The 18,387-nt window shown below is 43.2% G+C and overlaps 4 protein-coding genes across 4 annotated transcripts; 3 read left to right on the top strand and 1 right to left on the bottom strand.

Annotated features, from left to right (window-relative positions):
* Positions 1-1,638: 1,638 nt before the first annotated feature.
* On the top strand, positions 1,639-6,694 carry LOC101785441 (protein HOTHEAD). Its single transcript, XM_004956611.4, has 6 exons — positions 1,639-2,181; positions 2,700-3,054; positions 4,383-4,696; positions 4,843-5,231; positions 5,749-6,320; positions 6,424-6,694. The coding sequence occupies exons 1-6, from the start codon at positions 2,118-2,120 to the stop codon at positions 6,476-6,478; spliced, it is 1,749 nt and encodes a 582-aa protein (XP_004956668.1). The 5' UTR covers positions 1,639-2,117; the 3' UTR covers positions 6,479-6,694.
* A 107-nt stretch (positions 6,695-6,801) lies between these two features.
* Positions 6,802-10,804, bottom strand: LOC101785848 (putative hydrolase C777.06c). The gene is made up of 12 exons (XM_004956612.3): positions 10,494-10,804; positions 10,216-10,385; positions 9,987-10,099; positions 9,857-9,898; positions 9,718-9,773; positions 9,484-9,560; positions 9,142-9,261; positions 8,591-8,667; positions 8,447-8,510; positions 8,246-8,296; positions 8,114-8,162; positions 6,802-7,164 (listed from the first exon to the last, which is right to left on the bottom strand). The coding sequence occupies exons 1-12, from the start codon at positions 10,675-10,677 to the stop codon at positions 7,046-7,048; spliced, it is 1,122 nt and encodes a 373-aa protein (XP_004956669.1). The 5' UTR covers positions 10,678-10,804; the 3' UTR covers positions 6,802-7,045.
* Positions 10,805-12,112: 1,308 nt separating this feature from the next.
* On the top strand, positions 12,113-13,708 carry LOC101785035. Its single transcript, XM_012843379.2, has 2 exons — positions 12,113-12,346; positions 13,236-13,708. The coding sequence occupies exons 1-2, from the start codon at positions 12,151-12,153 to the stop codon at positions 13,433-13,435; spliced, it is 396 nt and encodes a 131-aa protein (XP_012698833.1). The 5' UTR covers positions 12,113-12,150; the 3' UTR covers positions 13,436-13,708.
* A 285-nt stretch (positions 13,709-13,993) lies between these two features.
* LOC101784640 (THO complex subunit 6) lies at positions 13,994-18,182 on the top strand. Its single transcript, XM_004956609.4, has 12 exons — positions 13,994-14,425; positions 14,532-14,641; positions 14,733-14,809; positions 15,309-15,354; positions 15,448-15,508; positions 15,621-15,674; positions 15,835-15,915; positions 16,007-16,046; positions 16,456-16,562; positions 16,698-16,808; positions 17,603-17,719; positions 17,804-18,182. The coding sequence occupies exons 1-12, from the start codon at positions 14,189-14,191 to the stop codon at positions 17,897-17,899; spliced, it is 1,137 nt and encodes a 378-aa protein (XP_004956666.1). The 5' UTR covers positions 13,994-14,188; the 3' UTR covers positions 17,900-18,182.
* The last annotated feature ends 205 nt before the right edge of the window (positions 18,183-18,387 follow it).

Raw genomic sequence — 18,387 nt, 5'->3', positions numbered from 1 at the left:
GGATTTTGTAAATAGCCTACGTTTAATACTTCTAATTAGTATCTAAACATTGATGTGACACTTGCTTAAAAATAAGCAAAGGGAACCAAACGCCCCCATAGTCCCACCTCTCATCCCATCCATTGGATTGTTATCCTGTGCTGATTCGTAGTTTCCAAGGTTGCACTGGTTGGTTGGTTTGTACTAGATATGTTGCCATATAACACATCATGAGGGCAACTACCAGCATTTTTTTTTTCTGATTTCTCAGGTCCACTATAATACATCATCGAAGTTATAGAAAATAATACCATAGTTGTTAAACCAAAGGAACAATGAAAAAAAAATCAAGTAACAAAGAACACTGTGCCTGCAAAAGCGTAAAATACGAAAGAACACAGCGAGCACCCTTTTGGTCCTTGCGCAAATAACAAAACACAACACTGTGTAAAAAAAGAGCGTCAAATACGAAAGAGCACGGTGATCACCGTTCTGGTTCTTGCACGGGTCTTAGTGGGCCTTCCGTACTTAAAAGGCAGGAAAGATGCCATGTCTCTGTCGTCCCAAATCTGCAGACACGTAAACATCCCATTAAATCCCACAGTTGCGAAAGGATACGAGAAAGATGGCTGCATCGTACATCACTTTGTTTGTGATAGCTGTAACACCCTAGGTTTCACGCTCCCATGTTGTTCATAACTCATAAGCTTCACGGATCACTCAGGAAACATAAAGGAAGCAAGTATAGCTGGCATTGCTAAAAACAGTAATAATAGAAAACAACTCACAGGTTCCATGGTTGCAGGGAAATGAAAAGAGAGCAACCTAATTCGGTTAAGGGAGCTGTAATAGTTTAGGATTTCACTTATTTCTTGTGCACCAGTTGCTAGCTGCAAAATAGACGATGGCGGTTGATGATGTGATGGTGCTTGTAGGAACTGTTCACTTTGCTTTATTCCATTCCAGTTTAGAGTTCATACGTGTATTTAATTATGTTTTCAAGTACTGCTGAAAAGTAAGAACCGTTGAATGGACAAGAGAAGCCCAACACCACCATTCTACCTGTATTTGTTGGGCCTGAGTTTGAGTGACTGACAAATATGATGATGCTCACTCCCTAACCAAATGAAAGCATACGACATTGAATGCTACTTATTGTCTTTGTTATGCTCATCAATACATTAGTTGTATTTAAAGATACTACTAACATGAATCCCTATACATTCCAGGTTGAACAGTGTACTACAGTATGTTTAGTTGATTCAATCTTAGGATATCATCATTTAACTTTCTGTTATCGTTTTCAAGGTGCACCATATGTCTAGTCTTTTTCTTTAAAGATGACCATATGTCTCTTTCTAGAAAGACTAGCTTGCATTGCATGAATGAACTGAAACACAAATAGCAGAGAATGTTATTTAAAAAAATAGCAGAGAATGAACCACATGATCTTGATTTCAACCGTGCTCTATGGATGCAAACTTTCATGGGATTTGCCAGCACACATTTCCTCCTGCAAATGATACTCTCAGATGGCAGGACGCATTTTCTACAAACTGGCGCTGAAAACAGGCACCACACATTTCCTGCTGCTGGCATTCATGGTCTCGTGGATGGCAGTACCTACAATGTATATCCAATTGAAAAATGGAGCAAACAGGTGAGGTGAAAAAAGAAACAATATTAACTCGTTGGCTCAACCAATTGGCAAAACACAGGTACCAGAAACCAATAAATAAATGGCAGTAGAGAGAGGAGAGAGTAGGGGACTGTGTTGCCTGTCATTCTTGTAAAATGAGGGAGGGGCGCCATCGCCGCAGCTTTGTGATGGTTGGTTGGTTGATGAAGCCCATAAATCCCGGTTGTACCAGGGCAGTGCTCCCTCGGCATTGAATGGCCCTTACTGCAGCGGGTGAGCTCTCTTCAATGCGGTCTCAGCCAGCACTCTGGTGTTGCCTCCAAGCCCTCCAACGCCGGCCGGCTACATAAACCAGCTCGAACGCGGCTAGCGAGGTTGAGAGGTGGGGAGCAGAGGGTTGAGGGAGGAGGGGACAGCTCGAGCAGCTGGCCTGTTGCTGGAGAGGAGAAGAGCTCTTGGCCATTTGCTTGGCGCACGGGGGCTTCTCGAGTTCAGTCCAATGGCGTTCAGCGTCTTCATCAAGCTCCTGGCGTGCCTCCTCTGCTTCTTCGAGCTGTCGCAAGGTGCGCAGCTCTGTCTCACCTTTCGATACTGCAATGCTGAAAGATTGCATCTCTTAGAAACGCTGCAGATACGTTTCCCAGCTTCTGGTTTCTTGTTTTTTTCGGAGTTGTTCAGAATCACTCTTTCAATCATACTGTCATTGTAGTCAGTGGCTTTTGTTTTCGGCCATCACCAGCTGGGCAGCTGGTTTCTGCCACCATTGTTTTCAGAATGCTGAAGTGGCAGACCATCTGTTAGGCTATCATCCGCATCTTTATATGCATACTTGAATAAAGTAATGCTTACGAAGAAATAGCAACAGACAAGAATATAAAAAGATATGCACCTGATATGCCATCCAGGGTGGCGCAATGTCAGAGCCTGATGTCAAGAGCGCACGTAAGCTCAATCTGATCAAAAACTTGATCTACCGAACTCAAGAAAAAGCCGTAGGATAAAACTGAAAAACGTACAGCAGAAAGAACTAAGCAGGCTCAGTTTCAATTAACGGTAACAGTGTAACCACCTGACCTCGCAGGCAAGCAGCAGTTCACGTTGAACAACCTGCCTCCTCTCCGGAAGGCCAGCAGCTACCCCACGGGATGCCCGACGACGTACGACTACATCGTCGTCGGCGGGGGCACCGCCGGCTGCCCGCTGGCCGCCACGCTGTCGCTCAAGTACAGGGTGCTGCTGCTGGAGAGGGGAGGCTCCCCGTACGGCAACCGCAACGTCTCGTACATGGAGAACTTCCACATCGGGCTGATGAATATGGCGCCGGACTCATCGTCGCAGGCCTTCATCTCCACCGACGGCGTCATCAATGCCCGGGCGAGGGTGTTGGGCGGTGGCACCTGCATCAATGCCGGCTTCTACAGCCGGGCCAGCTCAAGGTATGCAATGCATTGGATGCATGATATACCGGTTTATACTGGGTGCGATACCTCCCCCTGTGCATGATAAACAAGGAGATTATTACCCAAAAAATGGCTTCATTTTCTTTGACTGCCAGTGTTCACAATGGGCAGCATTAGTTTCACACATAAGAACATGCACGCACATATGCACAAGAGAGCAAAGTGCACAGGTTGAAACCAAAATCAAGTTATCTTAAGCAATATATTATGGCAATGCCATCATTCAGTCTATATGGAGCCAGGCAGCAAGCAGCACACTGACCAGTCACTTCGCCACTGTAGCGCCAGTTCTAGTGTAGAGTGCAGTGATAGCGACAAGATGAAATAAATCGTAAGGTCTGCCTGACTGCTAGCATCCTGGTGCTATCAGCTGCTATTACTCACCCTCTGCATTTTAGCAGTGTCCAGAAACATTCAGCAAGAACAAGTAAATGCCTATCTACAAATCGCTTTCCTCAATAGCATTCAGTTATCCATAATTAAATGTTTCTGGTGAATAGCACCCTCAGGCACTTGCAGCAACGTCATCAGCTCAGCCACACAAAAGAAACTATCAAGCAAGCCAAATGCTAAAGCAGCTGGCGACCACACTGAAACAGGCACTAAAGCCTTGCAATATACAATCTCCTACAATAGAAGCACACGGCACACTCAAATGCTGCACTTGAACATATCATATATGTCTTGATCCCCTGGGACATGATGGTTCTGGTTGGACCTTTCTAGTTTTCAGGAACCATCACAGTAACAGTTCTAAAATCAGCTATATAGTTCTGATTCTTGAGAAATAGCATACAAAAGAGTGTTTGGTGGATAACCTGATGACTTAAAAGAGAAACATTCAGATACTAGATTAGTGTGCATTGAAGTGCTTCAGTTTTGGTAACACATGCTGCAATTCTCTCCCAATAAAACCTTTTAAAAACCACCTCGTGTTTCTTGTCAGAGTTATACAGCTATGTGCATACTACAGTCTGCACTCTACAGCAGCAACCTAGATTTAAAAGAGGCAACAAAAAAAATATCACATGGGGTCTTAATTGCTTTGATGCTATGGACTATGGTAACTATGTTGACTGGACAGACTGAGAAATAACCTAGCCCCCGTACAGTTCAAGCCAACTACAACTAGGATCAAGATCAACCCACCAAGATATGACTTCTTATTAATACTTTTCATGAATCTGAATTAGAAAAATTCAATGTTCACAAGGTGCAATGTTTCTTTTTGTAAAAATACTGTTATGCCAATATTCCTGTTGGTGACTCAGTTGCTGTAACTTACATACCTGTTGTACCAACAGCTTCATCCAAGAGGTCGGCTGGGATGAAGACCTGGTGAACAAGTCCTTCCCTTGGGTTGAGGAGAAGATTGTCCAATGGCCTAAAATCGCGCCTTGGCAAGCTGCATTACGGGATGGGCTGCTACAAGCAGGTGTAGCCCCTTTCAATGGGTATACCTACGACCATGTTTCTGGGACAAAAGTGGGTGGCACCATCTTTGACGAGACAGGGTACCGCCACACGGCTGCTGACTTACTTGCAGCTGGAGATCCTAACAACCTGAGAGTGCTGCTCCATGCTAGTGTGCACAAGATAGTGTTTGACTCGCGACAAGGTAATCAATACCCATGTCCATATGCATCCAACCTTCCTAAGCTGTCTCATGTTACAAAGCAATAGGGTTATTGAAATACATAGAATAGAAAGAGTAGAAACTACAGTCAATACATACCATTCTCAAAAACATCATTTCTGATGCAGGACGCCTGAAACCAAGGGCAATTGGAGTCCAATTCACTGATGAAAATGGGAGACACCACCAGGCATTTCTAAACAACAACAAAAACAGTGAAATAATTGTATCTGCTGGTGCGATTGGTACCCCCCAGTTGCTTTTGCTCAGTGGAATTGGACCCAAGAATCACCTCAAGAGTCATAACATTCCTGTGGTTCTCCATAACAAATATGTGGGTAAAGGGATGGCTGACAACCCAATGAACTCCATCTTCATACCCACAAGAAGCCCTCCACGGCAGTCTCTCATTGAAACTGTTGGAATAACTGAAGAAGGTGTGTTTATTGAGGCTAGCAGTGGTTTTGGTCAGTCATCAGAGAGCGTCCACTGCCACCACGGAATCATGTCTGCTGAGGTCTGGCATCTATCACTCGTGTACCAGTTTCAAATTGCGCAAATTTTCCACAAGCTTCGTATTTTATGCAGAGAGTAGATGAGCACAAAAGGTAGTTTGGGACCAATGTCACACACAATTAGGGAACCTGCTTCTTTGAGCTAAAGATGCATAAAAACTAGGCAATACTCCGAGATGCATATAGAAATTCGTATTTTGCTACATTAATAACATAACTTAGAAGTTAGATTCATCCATTAGTTGCCAATGGGCATGCATCTGTATGTTATCGTACATTCTAATAAATAGTTGTAATAAGCACTGTTTAAGGCATGCCTTATGTTTAGATTTTGTTTTTTATGTGCTATGATATCAGCTTGTAGCAAAACAAATAAAAGAAAATTACAATTTCATATATGGGCTGTACTCTTGCAATGCAATTATAACTGACACCGTACCTTTGATTATTATGTGAAATTGTTATCTCTTTGGTCTCACGAATCTAATGCACTGCCACAATGCATCCCTGCAAATACAGATTGGACAGCTGTCTACAATTCCTCCAAAGCAAAGAACCCTGGAAGCAGCCCAGAAATATGCTCATAACAAACTAAACCTACCCAAAGAGGTATTCCATGGCGGTTTTATCCTCGAGAAGATTGATGGTCCTCTGTCCACGGGCCATCTAGTCCTCACAGACACTGATGTCCGGAACAACCCAGCAGTTACCTTCAACTACTTCAGTCATCCACAGGATCTCGATCGTTGTGTCTATGGTATCAAGACCATTGAAAGGATACTGAAGACAAACCGTTTCTCTGAACTGGCTGCCGATGGCACTGGATTTTCAATGGAAAGGGTCCTCAATATGAGTGTGCAGGCTAATGTGAATCTGATACCCAAGCATACAAACGACACAGAATCCCTGGGGCAGTTTTGCAAGGACACAGTGATCACCATCTGGCACTATCATGGTGGATGCCATGTAGGGAAGGTGGTTGATCAGCATTACCGGGTGCTTGGAGTCTCAGGTATCCGTGTAGTTGATGGCTCAACATTTTCTAAATCACCAGGGACCAACCCTCAAGCTACTGTCATGATGATGGGCAGGTATGGTACCTCACAAAGATGAAATTTCTTTTGCTACCAAATAAATTGTAACTAAATTTTAATTTTAGAGACTAAATTGCTTTTTGTCATGTTTCTTGCTCAGATACATGGGTGTGAAGATCCTAAGGGAAAGGCTGGGACGCGCTGCTGGAGTGTAGTCGAGTCCTGGACATTAGCTTTTTATTACGTGTGGCCTAGGACAGAATTACTAATTTTTTGTGGGATCCAGAATGAATCGCAGAAGAAAAGCAAGCTACGAATTTCATCTGTACCCAGTAATCATTTGTCTAATATGATATTGCAGACTGAATGGTTGATTGACCCCCCTCTTCTTTTCTTTCTTGTTTAAATGGATTTCGAGAAACAATCTCTCATCAACTGCTCCCTCATATGCTCCCTGAAATTACAGGGAAGTTTGAATACCACACCAGATGCTCCCTGATCCATGGCATAGTGCAGTATATCACAAAAGGGAAAAATATGGCTCATAAAAATCAATAGTCTGACTTTATTCCGCTGGATAACAATGGTGTAACTTTGCTACATAAGTTTCCTCTTTTGAGGGGAGAGAATGAAAAGTTAAGTCTCAAAGCACCGAGCTCAACAGATTACATTTGGCTATGATTTTACTCAACTGGAACTAAAGAAACTCCGCAAGCATCAATTAGCAGCACCTAACAGATAAAATAATGGGTGTGTTCCAAAAAGAAGTATATATAACAATTCTAGAGCCTTACAGGTATCCTGAGACCATCATAGCTAAGTTGGATGTCAAGACCCTCTGTCTCCATCAGCCTGGCAAGATCATCGTTTACTTTCTCATGGTCCATTAAATGCATCATTCCTGCATATATTATTCAATTCAACTTAATCAATGGCAAGTACAGGTCACCGTAAACAAGGAAATATGAGACATCAGACATGTAAATGAAATCTGGTCAAATTAAGCACTGTAGGCTTCCATGTCCATAGACAAGAAAGGAATATCATTTGAGTTTCTAATGCTTCAATACTGGAGAAAAAAAGGGGGAAACAGTCCATTTCTAACAACAGTAAGATCTAAATGGTGCCAGAACATATATTTAGTCTTTTCTTTCATAAGGAAATAACATCAAATAAGGGTAAACAAATTATAATAACCACAACGTGAGTTAGAATTATGCATTTAGGAGAGAAAGGGGCCTGTAGCCTAGTGGTTGCAGTGACCTTAGTAGCACCCCAGGTTTCGGGCTGGGTTAAAAAGGTCACTCGCTGTCGCTGATTCGCATGGTCGGCATGGGTGAACCGACCTGTGGTGGGTGGGCCCTCGAGTAAGGGGTTGGTCGTGGTTGGGCCTCAAAGCACGGGTCAAGGCCTGAACCATAGGGGGCGGAATCTCCATGTATGAGGGGGGCCAGCTTTCGTCTCCGGTTGAACTCTTCTTATTGAAATACCGTGGGGTGGTCTTTCTCCCACCGGCCGATTTTTTTTTTTAATTATGCATATAGGACTTCCTCTACAGTTTTTTGCTGAGGCATACATAAGGTCATGGAATTGTAGTTTGATGGTTCATTAGTTCAACTACCTTGACCAACTTTCCTTTCTTTTGAAATGAAACCCCACCCACCTAATCAAAAGGCATATGTACATTTTTCATGTTGTCAACTGTATAAAACAAACATGCAAGCTTTTATGTAGCAAACTAAGCAGTCTGTTCAAGAGTGGGTTTTGTTTTCTGTAATCACAGGAAAATGAAAATGCAATAGAATTGAAAACTGAAAGCTAGTTTGATGAAATTCTCTATAAATTAATACCAGTAAACAGTGTTTTCTTTGGTTTGATTTTCCTAACTTCCTCAAGGGCCTGCACAGATGAACAATATATAAAAAAGGATTAGTACAACAGGAAGAAGCTAAGAGCTTTCATAGTAGAGCTTCAGAACTCACCCTGGGTAATCCAAAGTGCGTTGATGAAGAACGATCAGGTCTTAGAGCATCCTGTACAAAATTATCCAGTAAACTTAGATTCAATCAGTAATTAATACTTAAGAAGGACACACATGAAGTTAACAAGAAAAGCTTTACAGACTTGAACAAAATCCAATAACTTTATGAGTTAACAATTCAAACAAATAAAATATATGATACCATTATAAGTAGTTCACAATTTTCCAGAAGTTTGTAGGTTTCTTCAGGTATATCACTGACATCACTGCATCAATCATAGTAATTCAGACAAGAGACCAACCAAACAGTTCATTGTAGTAAATTAGCCTAGCACTGAACTCTTACCTTATGTAGCATATGTCAGCAAAACGAAAACCAAGAGAGCGGTAACCTTGACCATGCCAAACAGGTAAAGGAATCACCTGAGATGAAAAAACCATAGGTACAAAAAGCAAATGAAGCAACTTTATCTTTATATCTTTAACGATCAGAATACAGTAAGCATCCACTGATATAGAAACAGAAGCAAATCAATGGCCAGTTAGACAGATAATTGAAAGAATAAATGATAACTTCATGACAGATTTTCTAAAATTCACATGCTGGCAAGTTTTGCCAGTTTGCTTCAGGCAGTCACTATAACCCAAATCACTGAACTGTGGAGCTTCAAATTGCCCAATTACTAAAGGGAAATGCTTCACATACAACCCATTTGTACAACTTGCTACAACCAAGTGTTTAGCCCTTGGTTGTAAAGGAGTTGTAAGGATAGGCTGTGTTACTAAAATGGTCTCAATTAATTAAGTGAAGCTATCCATGGTAGTTAACCAAAGTACACAAATCTATAATTGTGGCCCAATACATTATTCCACTAGTTATAGTTCCCTATTACAAACCTCAAGATTGTGAACCGTAAATGGTTCCTCTTTTATAATGTTGAATTGCAATGCTGAAACTGCCGCTCCAGGTATAACTACACTTGTGTCAATCAAATAATAGTGGGTCATCTTCATCACCTGTCACAAAAAAATCAAATTGAGAGTGGGGAGGAAGAGAACCTGAGCCAGTTTTATGATCAGGACGAAAAAAAAGGAAGAGGACAATCTTTTAATAGATATTTCACATATCATTTGGTGCTGTTTTACAACAACCAGTAAAAGACTAAGATAGTTCTCCGTCTAATCCTAACAATTTTCTGTTGTCTACATGGCAGTAGTAACACAAGGTATCTTCCAAACCTCATAATCACGCTCCGCCACATAAATTGGGATCGATGGCTGGACATTGTTCGTCCAATCACGAAGACAATCAAGCCCTACACCAGAGAAGAAGTTATCTTCTGTTTTTTGCCTTTTTTTTTTTAAAGGACAAGCTAAAAAGTAACAAGGATTATGTCCCAGCTAATACAATCACCCTTGCTTTGAGTTGAATAGTTACAACACGACAAAAAAGGGTTAGCAAAGGTGGGAAACCTCCAATGGCATCAGCATGAGAGTGGGTAATGATGACAGCGTCGACCGTCCTCAACCTGAAACAGTAAACAATTCGCATGACCTACTTTGCAAGCAAAGAAACACTGAACGTTGTATCAGATCAGATCAGGGATAGTACCCAAATGCAGGGAACCACTGGAGCGCGGAGTGGTAGAAGAACCTGAAAGAGGAGACAAACAAAGCATAAGCTAGTTACTCGGGTCATTGAAGAAATGAAGCAAGCTGTAAGGCACATTGAGAGCACATACTTGCCGGCATCAACGAGAATATTAGCGGTGCCAGAAGGGGTGGCGTGGCGCAGGAGGATAGAGGTGTTGCGCCTCCTGTTTGGGTTCCCCGGTTCGGCAGCCTTGGTGCAAACCTGCAACCAGGACAGGACAGGACAGGACAAGGTACATTGAGCAACTGAAAGGTGGCACGGACGATGTAATGTTGCTGGGATTGATACAGAGATGGCGAGTGACGGTAATGGCATACGGGGCAAGTCTTGGTGGGGTGTGTGAGGCAGCTGACACGCGGGATGCCCTCGCTGGTGCCCGTGCCGAGGAAGATGAGCTCCGACTGCAGCCGCTGGCCCTCCTCCTCCGCCGAGGAGCCAGTGGCCGCGCCGCCGGGAGACGCACGGGAGACGCCGCAGAACGAGCGCGCTGGAAGAGGAGCAAACAAGCAATCAGCGGGGGAGGCGTAACGTCGACCAGCTGATACGCGGGCCGAGAGGGCGGTGAGTTCCGTGCGGCTTCGCACACGTGACGCACCGGAGCGGAGGCTCGGGAGGAGTCGAAGGCTCGGCGAGGACGAGGTGTAGCGAGCGAAGCGCGTCGGGGCGACGGCGGCGAGGCCTGGGAACGCGCGCGCGACGCGCGACGCCGGCGGCGCCATGAGCGGGAGCTGCGCGCGCAGGAGCGCCGCGGCGATCGCGCCCGTGGCAGCGCGGGGCATCGTCGTCGTCGGCGGCGGCCGGCGGGCGATCCGGAGGCGGGGTCTCTCTCTGGCCGGGCGGGGCGGCTGCTTGGCGAGGGAGGGACGCTGGCAGGTGGGGCCCCCGATCCCCGTGCGCGTCTGGTGGCAGAGAAAGCCCCAAAGCTTCCCGTACTTGGTCCGGAAAAGGTGTACGACCACTGACTTGTAGGGCCAAAATATTCCGGTCCCACGTGTCGGTAAATGTGTTGACTCCTTGGTGATAAGAGTTGTCAGTGCTGCTCTTTGTTAGGAATTGGACTCGATTGGGCTGGGCCGAGGAATATACCATTGCTTCCTCCATTCTCCCTTCCCCCAACGTGCGCTGTTCTGCGCCTCCAGGAGACGATCGACTTCGCCGGCGACCCTTGCCGGCGGCGACAGCTAGCCACAGGCACGCCTGGCCCCCTCCCCCTCCCACTACCCTCTCTCAATTTCTGAATCTATTAGCCCCTTTTTTTGTGTCGGCTGGCATCGACGTGAGGAGTAACTGAGGCATGGTGTTCGCCTGATCCTCGGATGGTTTAGGTCTTAGGAATCGTTGGTTCTTAGCAGCGCCCGCTTCGATTTCACAGTATGTTAAAGCTTTCGGGTTACTGAATGTGCGAATATCATTCTGGCCTTCTGTATTAGAGCGGCGGCAGATCGGTTTATGCTACCGAAGGGGGAAATAGCAATCCGTAGGGTTCACAAATTCGTTTGCTGAAGACCGAGATGCGCAGTTGTGCACCCTAGCCGGTTCTTAGATATCCTCCCCACAACCAAGCCTTTGGTCTGTTCCCCAGGCTATCTCTTGAGGCCGCGACAAGATAAATGGATAATCATGCCGATATGGTGCATTTTTGCATGACATGAGTAGTGTGCTGCTAGTTTTGTGTCTGTTAACATACCTGCCAAATGGATTATCTTCTTCAGCGCTCTGAGGCCCTGTTTGATTCCCTCCTAGATTATATAAGCTGGATTATTGTCCAAGGGTAGTAGGGTAAAAAACTATCATGGGACCACTTTGGGACAAATAATCTGAAATAAGCTACTCATGACCCATGGTCCTAAAGTGTTCTTTTACCATAGTACCCATGACTCATAATCCAGATTATATAATCTAGATGGATTATAATCTGAAACAAACATATATAATCTAGATGAATTATAATCTGAAACAAACAGGACCTGTAGTATCAGTAATATCCTGACATTTTGGAGGTGGACTACATAGATTCATGCGATGCAGTGCAAGCTAGCTGCTTGGTGCTCGCCATTTGCTTCCGTTGAAATGAGCTGTAACAAGAGTTTAATGTTTATGTTGTGCTGTTAGCTCGTCCCTTCTCTAAGTAAATGTCCCTGTTTTTTTTAGCAATTAAATGTCCCAAGTTTTTCCTTATCTTTTCGGATGTGCTGAAAGCTCTTGCATTTTCAGGCACAGTGGAGTGCTGAGGTGGAAGCACTCTGCTGTGAATGGGAAATGCCATGAATAAAGACAAAGTTCATGACAAGGAGACTCACGGAACAAGCAGCGATATAAACGAGAATACATCTGTGGACAAGGTGAAGGGTCCTAATCTACTTGAGCGAGCAAAGGAAGAGATTGAAGCTCTCGCCGGAGCTGTTCATACTAAGATGGAACACCATTCCAGTCCCCTTGAAAAGGATGGTAATTTACCTAAGCTGATGATTCACCTTTACTACCATGATTTTTTAATATAGAAAAAGGAAGAGGAAAATTTGGAGGATAAGAATGAAGAGTAAACAATGGTGGTGCCAAGAAACAATTAAAATCTTACTGCTTTTTACAGTAGGACTTATAGTATGCTTTTAAGTTTTAACTCTATTGTTCATCTATAACATTCGATCTAAGTGCAATTTGGCTACTTACCAGTTACCATGAGAATGTGTGATCCTTCCTACCCAAGTACATTTAAGGTAGTTCACAGGAAAACCATTTGGCCAATCTACTACAGATCTACAACTTGAGCTGTCCTTACGTAGCGATTAAGATAATTTCACAAGTGTGACCTTGTCATTTGTTCACATTATTTAGACTATAATGTTATGCATGAGAAAAGCCAGTGATTTCATAGTAAACTGCTTGCAAATGTGAAAGTCCGGCTTCCTGCTCCCTTCTGTAGCATGTGCAGTCCTTTTGTTTGTATTGAGAAAAAACATGTATCATGCATTTTTCTTAATTCTTTCACCTCTTGGAAAAGAGTAGGTTTGTTCAACAATTTTTCCTGAGATCACAAGATTTTGTCCAAGAACATTGCGTGCAGACTTTTTCTAAGTTGCAGAAAGGACTTATTGAATCGTACTGACTTCATAATGGTCGTCATTATCCAAATATTAAAATTAACTGCTACTTTATCATGGAAAATTGTGGATATTAAGTGCTCTGACTACTAATGATTCAATAGTTGTTTAGAACATTATCAAATATCAAGTTCTTAATTCCAAGTTTGAAATTCTGTTTGTATATTACCACTAGCGCTTAGATTCAGAACTTCTGTTCAGTACCATGAAGATCTCTGAAATCTGAATGCATGCAGAATCGCATAAGGAAGACAAGGAGGGGAGCCTGCAGAAAATAAAAACCCACACGAATGAAACTCATGGAACAAGTGCTGACATAAGTGAGAACACACCAGTCGACAAAGTCAAAGGCCCGAATGTGTTTGAGCGTGCCAAGGAAGAGATCGAAGCTATTGCTGAAGCTATCCATCCGAAGAAGGGATCCGGCAGTAATTGAGTTGTCGTCTTCACTGGCTGCAAAAACATTGACATGAGTATAGCGGTATAGCCAGATGGATGCATATACTTTCCGACATATCCACCCAGTGGTCTTTTGTATACGCGCTCTGGAGCTGTAAGAGCTAAGAGCTGACTTGTGTGCATGCTACACTGTTTTTCGCTGTGCTATTGTGGTTTGTTTCTTACCAGAGGCAATGTAAAAACCCCGAATATGGAATTGTGATGCTGAAATTATTGCGCTTGACAATGTATTACTCCCTCCGTTTTTATTTATAAGGCGTACACGCATATCAAGATTCAAATTTTATATGATTGGATTCGTAATCAAATATACTTTAAAATGATTATAAATTTATAACCATAAATAATATAATATAATATAAATGAATGGTCAAAGTGTTATTTGGAGGATCGTGTCAAGGATAACCTTGTAAATATATACGGAGGGAGTATCTTGTTTTACCAATTCACCACGCTTCGAAGCTGCAATAAGTGTGATTATACATACTCTAGACGATTGTCTCTTTTTTCTAAAAAAAAATGGAAATCCACTAGATTGTGGGTTTAGCGCTAGTGGTAGAATTGGATGCTTGTAGCCTTTGTAGGTTTTGGGTAGGCCAGGGATAAGTAAGTCCTGGTCCTGGCTCAAAGAAGCCCAGCCCATCCGCGCCCAGTCCGGCCCAGACGCCGTGCGTTCACTCTCCTGTTCCCCCTTCGCTTCCCGAAACAACAGCGCATCAGCAAGGCGGCCATGGCGACGGCGGCGGCGCAGGCAAACCCGGCATCGATGGACGCGCGCGGGTGGGACGAGGTATCGTATCGCCGTGGCATCCTACGTGCCCGCGACCTCTCGTCGCGCACCCTCTTCCGCGCCGTCTTCTTCGACCACAGCGACGACCCGGAACCCGACGTCCTCCTCGCCGCCGCCTCCAGCGACGGCTCCCTCGCCTCCTTCTCCCTCTCATCCTGCATCTCCGCCTCCTCCCAGGTTCACCCCTTTCCCCCCGACACCCGTCCCGTGGCAAGAACCGATTTTTGGGGAGACGCACGGCCGGAGACTTGAGTTTTTTTTTTTTCCTCTTGCTGGTTCGCAGGCGGAGGCTGCCGTCGCGCTGGTCGACCCCGTCTGCATCGTGCAGGCGCACAGCGGCCCCGCCTACGACGTCAGGTTCTACCCCGATCCGCAGCAGCCACTGCTCTTCAGGTGACTTACTCACTGCTGCGGCAATGTTCTTCATCTGGTTGGAGATAGTGATGGGCTAATGTCAACATGGTTCGTTGGTTGCTTGTCGCAGCTGCGGGGATGACGGACGCATCCGGGGCTGGAGATGGCACGAGATGCAGAGCTGCCTTGTTCCGCTGTCCCTGCAAGGTGCTGCATTGGAGTTTCAATTCTTGTTTATGTGCTTTACTAGACCTCTAGGACATTGAGATGTGACTAGAGCACAGGCACAGAAATAAAAAAACATACATTTTTGGCAAAGGTGTTGGATTTATGCATAATATGACCTTATCTAGTAGAATTGTACCAGCAGTTGAATAAAATCCACAATCTTGCTAGTGGAGAACATGATTTCTGTGAAAATCATGGATAGATGCTATTCATTTCATCTATGAAAGTGCATCGAGATCTTTTATAGTTTTATGTGAGTGTTGCCCCTTGAACCAAACAAAGCACAAGCTGATAACCTTTCAATGCATAGTCAATATAGTTGTGTTAATAAAGAGTGAAATAAAACATCTGCTCTTTTTTTTATAAAAAAAGAAGCAAAAAAGAAGAAGCAGAGCATGTGTGGGACTGCTCCAAAAATGGTATACTGTGCCTTATGTTTATTCTTTTACCAATTTTTCTGTACATTCTTTTTACCCAGGGGATCATCTAGAACCAGCACTTGACTTGGTCAACCCTCAGCATGAGTAAGATTCTATGATAAGATTTGCAAATCACACAGACCTTTTTCACATACAGCTGCATGAGTCGTCCCATTGTTGTTGCTGGCAATTTTGTAGGGGTCCTTGGGGTGCTCGCTCTCCAATACCTGAAAACAATGCCATTGCAATCAATAAACAGGTTAATAACTGAAAGTTTTTCATATTTTTACACCATTCCAGGAAGCATGACAGTCCTAATGTTTATTGATTCAGTATATCTTGTTTACTGTTATCATCATTCTTCCAAACAGGATGGATCCATTTTCGCAGCAGCGGGTGATGCATGTGCTTACTGCTGGGATGTGGTATGTATTTTCTTAAGGTAAATGTTACATATAGGAGTCTTAAGCTTGAACCATTTAGAAGGAACTGCTGTTCTACTTTAGGGTCTGTTGCAAGCTTGGATAATATTATTGTTCTGTGCTTGAGAAGGTATCTGACACTTATCATGGCTGCTTCTCTCAGGAGACTGGTAAATGTAAAATAACATTCAAGGGGCATGCTGACTATTTGCACAGTGTTGCGATTCGTGAGGCAAACCGCCAGGTTACTTAATTATGCTATCTTTGCATTATTTAATGTTGATCTTGCCTATATTTTGTACCATATGCCACTCAGTGTTTTATTTTTCTTTCAGGTGGTAACAGGATCAGAGGATGGGACAGCCCGTATCTGGGGTGAGCAATGATTTCAAACTAGTGATTTTTTTCTTGTCTTGTGCTCCACATGTAGCTTGATGAATTTCTTCCTGAATGTGAACTCTATAACAGACTTTGGCAATTAGGTGGCAGCTCAGTGTTGAGAAAGAGAATAATCATTTTTATTTGAATAATGCACGTACCTATTTATCCCATAATAAGGAAAAACACATGCACACCAAGCTCTAACAGTCTCTGTTCCTACTGGTTACTCATTGTTTTATTGTTTTCCTCCATTATTGTTGGTCATAGGTCGTAGCACATAGGATGTTCATTTATCCATTTTACAGTACGATTTGAACTCTTTCTCGCCAGTTGCGACTTAAAGGCTACAAATGCCTGAAATTTCTTTGGTCATGCCTGTTCATGCTCTTCTTGCACATTGCAGATTGCAGAAGTGGGAAGTGTACTCAGGTTGTACGTCCAGTAAAGAACAAGGCATTTCAAAGCTCATGGGTCAGTTGTGTTGCCATTGATGCAAGTGAAAGTTGGCTGGTATAACACGCCTTTAAAATCTTTAAACTGCGTCAAACTTGTACATGAAGTATTTTGTTGCTTATAACTAGGTTTGCTTAGCATTATATGCTGTTTGTCTTACATGTTTTTTATTCTCGTCTGTATGGTCTTCAGGCTTGTGGCACGTCTAGTGGTATATCAGTTTGGAGTCTTCTCTCAAACGAGTGCATCTTTAATTTAGACTGTCATGCTCCTGTTCAAGACTTGCTGTTTGACAAGAACCAAGTGAGTGCTTGTCCCCCCATCTCCATCCACATCCTGTCTGAACTGTCCAATAAATATACTAATGAAATGATCACTATTTGACAGCAAAACATGTTTAGACAGATCATTTCATCATTTGTGTTATCAAGCTCGATGGTTGTGGCAATTTACTGATTCGCCTATTTAATTATTTCAGTCATTTTCATGATCTCATTTGATTAAGGTGTATGATACTTGCCGCCAGTGCATGATTTGATAACGTTTAGTGTCCTTTTCCAAGCTTCTGTTATTTGTTTGAATGCAAATCCAATTAGGATCATGCAGTTATACATGCTCAGGCCTAGTACTTATAGTGTACGTCCTTAGAAAATAATACCTTACATTTGTGAAGAAAGAAAATGCGAACAAAAGGGCCAAGCTTATCGCGGTGGACCTGTTAGAGCGTTGAACTCTGGGACCGTCAAAACTCCCGTGAAGCACGGCACTTTCTTAGAACAATGTCCAGGGGTGGTCTCCTCCCATGGTCGAGTTTTTTTTTATGATACGTTTTAGCCTGCGGCCTGCCAACTTTTTAAGCTTTGCAATTTTGATAGATTAGAACAATAGAAAGAAAAGCTGACACTCATGATAGGATTTAACTTGTAACTCTATAGGTTAACAAGCCTTATTCTTCTTAAGAATACCATGGTTTTCTATGTTCTCTTTTATTGAGTTTTTCCTAAGGTGTATAGTATCTACTATTACTCAACTCTCTTGTGATGCAGAAAGCATTCTAACTGTGCCTTTTCTCTTTCATTTCGTTTGCATCCTTTCAGATTTTAGCAGTTGGTGCTGAGCCTGTGCTCTCCCGTTTCACAATAAACGGGACAGTTCTTTCGCAAATAAAATGTGCTCCTCAGTCGGCATTCTCTGTCTCCATCCATTCATCTGGGGTATGTACCTATCTTCTTGCTGATCCTCATTTGAACTTCTTGGTTGTGCACAATCTCTTAATGAATGCAACCCTTGTTGTTCAGATGGCATCTGTTGCTGGATATGGAGGCCTGGTGGATGTGATCTCAGAACTTGGGAGTCATCTGTGCACATTCGGTAGCCGAGGCCTGGACAAGTAAATTGTCCATGAGCAGCGACCCTCTCCTCAATATTGCGTGGATGCAACTTCCAAGATCTGTGCAATGTGATCCCTGTATTTTTTGACGCTACTATTGTGGTTTTTTCGTTCAATGTTGTATCTGACAATGCTCTACTGACCAAGATGGTTCTTAGACGGTAAATAGATGCTAGTGTAGGGTTGAGGAGATGTGGAAAATATCCATTCAGATTCTCTCTAAAAACGGGTCCACATTTTATTAAAACACTGCTTATTTTCATTCTTAGGCAGCTCTGTTTCTCATCCCATGATGCATTCCCTCTGTTTCTCATGTATTGAGATTTCCAACCAAGAACTGCCAACATTCATGTAGATAAACATCGCTATCGGTACTCCTCCGTCCCAAATTACTATTTGTTTTGACTTTTCTAGGATACATAACTTTTATTACGCATCTAGATATATATTATATCTAAATACGTAGCAAAAGCTATATAGGCAAAACGAATA

Source organism: Setaria italica, chromosome II (genome assembly GCF_000263155.2).
Source record: "Setaria italica strain Yugu1 chromosome II, Setaria_italica_v2.0, whole genome shotgun sequence".
Taxonomy (NCBI): domain Eukaryota; kingdom Viridiplantae; phylum Streptophyta; class Magnoliopsida; order Poales; family Poaceae; genus Setaria; species Setaria italica.
This window is presented reverse-complemented; position numbering and strand designations above follow the sequence as displayed.

Excerpts from the sequence above, each read along its gene's own strand:
- LOC101785441 (XM_004956611.4), top strand. The coding sequence starts at position 2,118 with ATGGCGTTCAGCGTCTTCATCAAGCTCCTGGCGTGCCTCCTCTGCTTC. Across the intron at positions 3,055-4,382 it reads TACAGCCGGGCCAGCTCAAG|CTTCATCCAAGAGGTCGGCT; the intron begins GTATGCAATGCA and ends TTGTACCAACAG. Across the intron at positions 4,697-4,842 it reads AGTGTTTGACTCGCGACAAG|GACGCCTGAAACCAAGGGCA; the intron begins GTAATCAATACC and ends TTTCTGATGCAG.
- LOC101785848 (XM_004956612.3), bottom strand. The coding sequence starts at position 10,677 with ATGCCCCGCGCTGCCACGGGCGCGATCGCCGCGGCGCTCCTGCGCGCG. Across the intron at positions 9,774-9,856 it reads CAGTGGTTCCCTGCATTTGG|GTTGAGGACGGTCGACGCTG; the intron begins GTACTATCCCTG and ends TTACTGTTTCAG. Across the intron at positions 9,561-9,717 it reads TCATGCTGATGCCATTGGAG|GGCTTGATTGTCTTCGTGAT; the intron begins GTTTCCCACCTT and ends TCTCTGGTGTAG.
- LOC101785035 (XM_012843379.2), top strand. The coding sequence starts at position 12,151 with ATGGGAAATGCCATGAATAAAGACAAAGTTCATGACAAGGAGACTCAC. Across the intron at positions 12,347-13,235 it reads CAGTCCCCTTGAAAAGGATG|AATCGCATAAGGAAGACAAG; the intron begins GTAATTTACCTA and ends GAATGCATGCAG.
- LOC101784640 (XM_004956609.4), top strand. The coding sequence starts at position 14,189 with ATGGCGACGGCGGCGGCGCAGGCAAACCCGGCATCGATGGACGCGCGC. Across the intron at positions 15,675-15,834 it reads GTGCTTACTGCTGGGATGTG|GAGACTGGTAAATGTAAAAT; the intron begins GTATGTATTTTC and ends TGCTTCTCTCAG. Across the intron at positions 15,916-16,006 it reads TTCGTGAGGCAAACCGCCAG|GTGGTAACAGGATCAGAGGA; the intron begins GTTACTTAATTA and ends TTTTTCTTTCAG.